The sequence below is a fragment of the Lagopus leucura genome, unplaced genomic scaffold (genome assembly GCF_019238085.1).
Source record: "Lagopus leucura isolate 7727_CA_CO unplaced genomic scaffold, USGS_WTPT01 Super-Scaffold_100019, whole genome shotgun sequence".
NCBI classification, from domain to species: domain Eukaryota; kingdom Metazoa; phylum Chordata; class Aves; order Galliformes; family Phasianidae; genus Lagopus; species Lagopus leucura.
Genome location: NW_024962273.1, coordinates 13417022 through 13423070, shown reverse-complemented (window position 1 = coordinate 13423070; position 6049 = coordinate 13417022). Strand labels below are relative to the sequence as shown.

Below are 6049 nucleotides of genomic sequence, written 5' to 3'. Positions count from 1 at the left end.
GCCGCACAGCACCGTGCCCGCGCCCCCGGACCCCGCGGCGTGGGAGATTTCTTCCCTCCTCCCGCTGATTTGCAAACAAACTTGTGGAATCCGCCCCGTCCGAGGGGGAGGGGGATAAAATCCCCCCGGAGAGTAGAGTGGGTTTCGGTTTTTTTTTATATTATTGCAAGATTTCAGCGGGCTGCCGGGGATCTCCCCCTTCTCGCCCTCTTTTGTCGTTTCTCGGCCGGCCAGCGCAGCCCCCCCGCAGCACTGAGGTCTCAGCAGAGCCCCCCGGCCGCGGGGCGCCCGGCTCCTGCCCTTTCTTTCCCACCTCATCCCCGCCTGTCAAGGAAAGGCACATGTTAATACCACCCGGCGCGGTCATTTTCTGTTACTGCTGCTGCGGGCTCCTCCGTCCGAGACAGATGTTGCGAAACCAAGGCCTCCTCAAGTGCCGCTGCCGCATGCTCTTCAATGACCTGAAGGTCTTCCTGCTGCGGAGACCCCCCGCGCCGCCGCCGCCCTCGCCGCCGCCGCCGCTTCCCATGCCCGGCGGCGCAGAGGCGGGGGCCGGCGGCGCCGCTCCGCTCGGGGGGCGCGGGCCCGGCTGGCGGGCGGCGGCGGCGGGCGGCGGAGCGGGCAGCCCGGGAGCCGAGGAGTGGGGCAGCCCCGCCGGGGAGCCGCCCGCCTCCCTGCCCAGCAGCACCTCCTCGGATGACTTCGGCAAGGGCAAGGCCGAGGACCGCTACTCGCTGGGAAGCAGCGTCGATAGCGGCATCCGCACCCCGCTCTGCAGGATCTGCTTCCAGGGTCCTGAGCAGGTGAGGCCGTACGCGGAGGTGGGTGGTGGGGTTGGATATTGGCTCGTCCGGAGCAAAAAGGAGATGGGAACGCTCTCCCTCAAGCGGAACGGCCCCCAGGGGAAGAGAAGATGGGGATGCTCACTCCTAACTTAGAATGGCCCCAGCCCAGTGGGCTCTAGAGATGGGCATGCTCTCCCTTAACCAGAATGGCCCCAGCCCAGGTGCTGGGCAGGTGTGGGGGCCAGATGTTGCTCAGCTTAACCGCAGCTGTGGTTCTTCATGGAAATGTTGCGGCTGTGCCCCTTGCAGCCCAGGAGCCTTGGCTCCAGGTGCCCATCCCTATGCTTACAGCCACGCAGGTGTGGCACAGCGGGGACTCACAGTCAGAGTGCATCTCAGCATGGGGGTCTCCACCCCCGAGAGGGTACTCAGTTGTTATGATGCCAAAAGGGATGCGAAGGATGGGGATCTGTTGTGATGATCTCAGAAGGGTGCGTTTAATGTGCTGTTGGCTTTTAAGAATACAACTCGAGTCTGTAGGAACACGTGGTAGAAAGCAACCCCACCTCATCAGCTGTGCCCACAGCAAGAGCTCTGCAGCTTTACCAGAGCTTCCATGTTCCCACTGCACTTGCTGGAGGGAAAAAAACTGCTGGCTCCAATTGTACCTGCTGAAGCAGCAGCCTTGAAATGCTCTGTGGTACAGACTGAGATTGGGCCAATGAAGTTTCCTTCCATCAGATGGGAGAATTGAATAAATGCAACCCCACTATAACATAAGATGCCACCCTTAGAGCATTATTCTTCCTCTTTAATAATTACAAGCAATTCACGTGTTTTCAAGCTGGGAACTTCCATGAAATAACATGCACAGCACAATTTGCACTTAATGTGATACAACTGCAGGCAGCAGGGAAGGCTGCAGATCTCTGCTTTTGTGATCAAACCCAGATATCCAGGGTAGCTCTGTGACAATAAGGGATGCTTGCACAAGCATGAGTTGAAGTTCAACTTAGCTGATACGCATTGCTATTTCAGGCAAAGATTGTGACACACAGGGCATATGTTAAAATCCTGAGCAAAGCAGGTTTTGCTCCATGTCTTCTTCCCTGTTTAAGGACCTGTGTGCTTTGCCAAGGAAAGCCATTGTTCACCTGAGAGCAGCCACATTCAGGAACACATCCTGCCAGTCCCAGGGCATGATGCACTGTGCTGGGCAGTGACCGTGCCTACCACTGTGTCAGTGGTAGTGGTTCACAGAGGGGGCAGTGGGCTTGCATTTATCTTCGGGAGAAGCAGGGCCTACCATGGACTCATCTGAATGCCCTCATGTCCTCCCCATCAGAGCTAGGTGCTCAGTAGACTGTAGCCTTCTCTAACACTTGTACAGCTGATTAATAGCCACAAGACACAGTTCTCACTGTAGGATTTTAGGTGAAGGTTGGGGTAATCATTGCTTTTTGGAGATGCTTTATGTCTTCCTCACTTGACTGTCTCATCCTTGTCTCTTCTAAAAGTTGGAAGCTGAGCAGCTCCCTGCCTGGGAATTTGCATTATTCCACGTTTCTAGTACTCTTCTCTGGCTTACAATTCCGCCTGTGTACAGGAGGCGTAGCGCCGCATGATCAGTGTGTGTGTGTGAGCAAATAGAGCTTAAGCAGAATTAAAACAGAAGTAACCTGCTTCCTTGGCAAACATCAACGCTGCAAAATAATTGGATGCTAATTTTCATGCTTAAAGACTGTGTAGCTTGCATTGTAAAAGTGGGACTGTTTGCTGACCATCTGCCAGCCTACCTGAGTGAGAAGCCAAGCAGATGTGACTGGCATTTAATAGAATTTCTCTTTTTCTCTTCTCACAGTTTCTGACCAATATAATAAGACACTTACAGCTGGATTCTGTCTGTCACCCCTCAGTAGTACCTTATTCTGCAAATAATTTCTTTTTCACCAGCATGTCTTGAAAGCCTTAGCCCAGCTAAGACTTAGCACTGGTGAGCACAAGTCAATATGTGGGCCCAAGTCGGGAGTTGTAAGGCATGGTCATATCCTGACACAGCTTTTTACAAGTACGGTTTGGAATGACTGAGACCTGAATCAATGCACTGATGTCAAGACCTGCAGTTTGGTTTGTTTGGCCCTCACATCCATGAAACTCCAATGGTCCTAAATCATAGAACGGCTTAGGTTGGAGGGGACCTTAAAGATGATCTAGTACCAAGCCCCTGCCATTGGCAGGGCTGCCAACCACTAAATACGCTGCCTGAATTCTACATTCTTACTCACTGAGGTGGTTGTTACTGATTTAGTATTTATTCTCCATTTGTTTTCCAGCTGAACAGCTGAGCAAAGCCTCTTTTTCAGACGCTTGCAGCAATAGATGCCATAAATGCACGTTATTCCCTACCACCCTTGCCAAGATCATCATGAAAATGTATCCAATTGGAAAGAAAATGCAATTGCAAGTTCTTTACTGAGCAGATTAATAACAATGGCAGAAATAAATTGTGTTTTATTTACCTGTCAGAAATATCTGAAACTGCTGCAGCTGTGGGCAAATTTGCAAGGCTGCATCACAGTACCAAGAACAAAAGCCTTCATTATAAATTGACTGTTAGGCGCTTTAAGCTTATTTACTCAGATAAAATGACACTGAGTCTTTAAAAGATGTTTAATCCTGTTTTGATTTTTTTATATATATATGCAGCAGCCAAAAAGGTTTCTTACTAATCCGGCTTCGCAAGTGGGTTTTATTTAATATCTAATGCGAAGCAAAATCTGTAGGGATTTTCACTTTAAATTTGTGATTGCCCACTAAGCACAATACTGTGGGCTACTGAATTGCTTCTATCTTAAGCTCCTCATGTTTGTTTGTGGCTCTTATGAGTAAACTGATTCTTTCATTATAAATGTGCTGAGCACTGTAGGAAGGAGTAAAGCTCACTATTGTAGAACCAATCCTTGCAGGTTATTCAGGGAAAAAAAATAATGCAGACAAGAATGAAGGGACCTGGTGCCCAGGTGAGCACAGCACCTCCCACTTCGAGGGCATGGAGAGAGTGCAGCTTGGGTCTGGCAGTTGAAAGAGACAACTGAATATACTGAAGATTGGTTTAATGTCATGAAAGCCAGTGAGCTGGACTGTACACTTGGCAATGGCGTTGCCTTTCAGAGACTGACTTGGTATTTTCAAAGGTTTTACATCCTGCACCATTGTGTCAGCTAGTTCTGAAACTGCAGATTGAAAGGCAGAGCTTGAGAGAGAAAGTGAGAAAGAAAGATTCGGGAGTATTTTCTTCTGTTTTAGTTAATGCTTCATGTTTGCAGAATCTTGTCTGCTTTCCTGGATCTTTGGCAACGTTCTGCAAGAGAAAGAAACTAAAGCGAGCTCTGCTTTCACATATGTTTCATTGTGCTTGGTATGGATCCAAGTTGAAAGCAAGTCATGGTGAGTAGCAGGAAAGTACATGGATGAGAAGTCCCTCTGCATCCGCAGATACAGTGTTTGCTCATGTCACAAGGAGTTAGCAGTATGGTAGCATTTCAGATTTCTGAGCTGGTGCTTGCTGTGCTGAAAATAAATAGAAAAGCATTCTTAGATGAAACTGAGATCATTTAGAAATCAGCGTCTCAAGGATTGCTTGCAAGATTCTGTCAGAGTGTGCATACATCTTTTCCTACCTGTCAGTTTCTGCCTGTGTTTCTCTGTTCTGAGGAAGAATTCTATAAAGGCGGAGATTTTAATAGCATGGATAGGACTGGTTGGCTAAGGAGGATCAGAGGGAACAGACTGTGACTTTTGCCAGCAGGCTGCTAGTTTGGACATAGCTGTGTACTCAGCGGAAAAGCTTGGGGAATAGATTTTTCTTCCACTAAAGTCCCTTCCAGATTTTAAGGAGACCGGCTCATTAACATGTGAACATGGAGACCTTTAAGGAAACTGGAAGGGAAGACAACTTATAGCGGATAGCAGGACATGTATTTCAAATGTCATAGGGCTGTGGAGCTCCCTTCTGCAGGACATTAGCAAGCCAAAGGACTTAACTACATTTAATACTGGTTGTAAAGCCGTGTGGATACCAAATCATGTCTACAGTCATCAGAATTAATTAAAGATAATGCATTTGAAAGTACAGTACATTCTTCAGGTCTGATATCAGTCTTGAGATCAGGAAAACTGAAGAGGAGCAGATCCTAAGGCTGGTCTATAGCCCCAGGGCTCACAGCTCCTTGCACACAACCAGTAAGACATGCATCTCCAATGCATGTTTAGATTTCATGCGCCTGTAAGGTAATGCAGGCACTTGCTGCCACAGTCAGAACCTGCCTGGAGCTAAGGTGGCCCTAAACGCATAGAGAACTCTCTCCTGTGTATCAGAACAGCCCCACCTGGCAATTCCTGGCTCATTCTTGTTCCACAGTCTGGATGAACAGACCATTCTTGATGGCTCCATGTAGTAGCAATGCATGTTGAGTACCACTGAATGGATAGTCCTTAGCATGTGCCACTGGAAATAACAGGTGAGAATCTCGAACTTGCTCCTGTTACAAACAAAGGCACACCCAGAAGCGCTCCTTAGCTTGCTGGTTCGTAGCACCTGAAGAGAAATCACAAACTATGCCAGGAAATATTGCTACTCTACAGACTGGTTTCTTCATAACACAGAGAAGTTCAGGAAATCACTGGGATGCTTGATTTTTGATTTACAGTGTTGTAAGACAAAGCAGAATTGGGTATCTCCTTTCTAGAGTAAGATAAAGAGGATAAGAGGCAGCTTGTGGCTGAGTTAGAAGCATAAATGTGATAAAGAGCAACTACACAAGTATCATTACAAGCAAGTGGAAAGGCAGGGAAGCTCAGGAAAGGAGATGCAGGTGTTTGGTGAGATCTGTGTAAGCTGGCTAGAACATTAGCACATTGTTTTCGAACATGTTGAATCACATAATGGCAATGCAGGCACCCCATCCCAGTACTTTTCATAGGTGTGTTCCCACACGGTTCATTTATGTGGTCTTAGAAGGAGAATTATTCATTGGAAAACAGCCAGTCCTGCTAAATCTGAAGCCTCAGAGATGCTGGGTTGCAGCTCATCAGATTTCAGTCTGTATACTGCAATTTATAACAGAAAGGAAGGGAAGAAGCTTCCTGTGACGTTCAATCCACCTCTCTGCTTTCCTTTCTTTGACTTTCAGCACTTCTATACATAGCGTTTCTGTTTCACCTGTTCCTGGATGAAGTCTGTGCAGTGCAGGCAGAACTTCTTT

General features: G+C 48.0%; 1 protein-coding gene across 1 annotated transcript in view; it reads left to right on the top strand.

Moving 5' to 3' along the window:
• The first annotated feature begins 341 nt into the window (after positions 1 to 341).
• The window catches only part of MARCHF4 (membrane associated ring-CH-type finger 4), a 78670-nt gene continuing 72962 nt past the window's right edge, over positions 342 to 6049 (top strand). Inside the window, exon 1 of the mRNA XM_042877903.1 lies at positions 342 to 803. Within this exon, the coding sequence (XP_042733837.1) occupies positions 342 to 803 (462 nt within the window). The remainder of the gene's footprint in view (positions 804 to 6049) is intronic.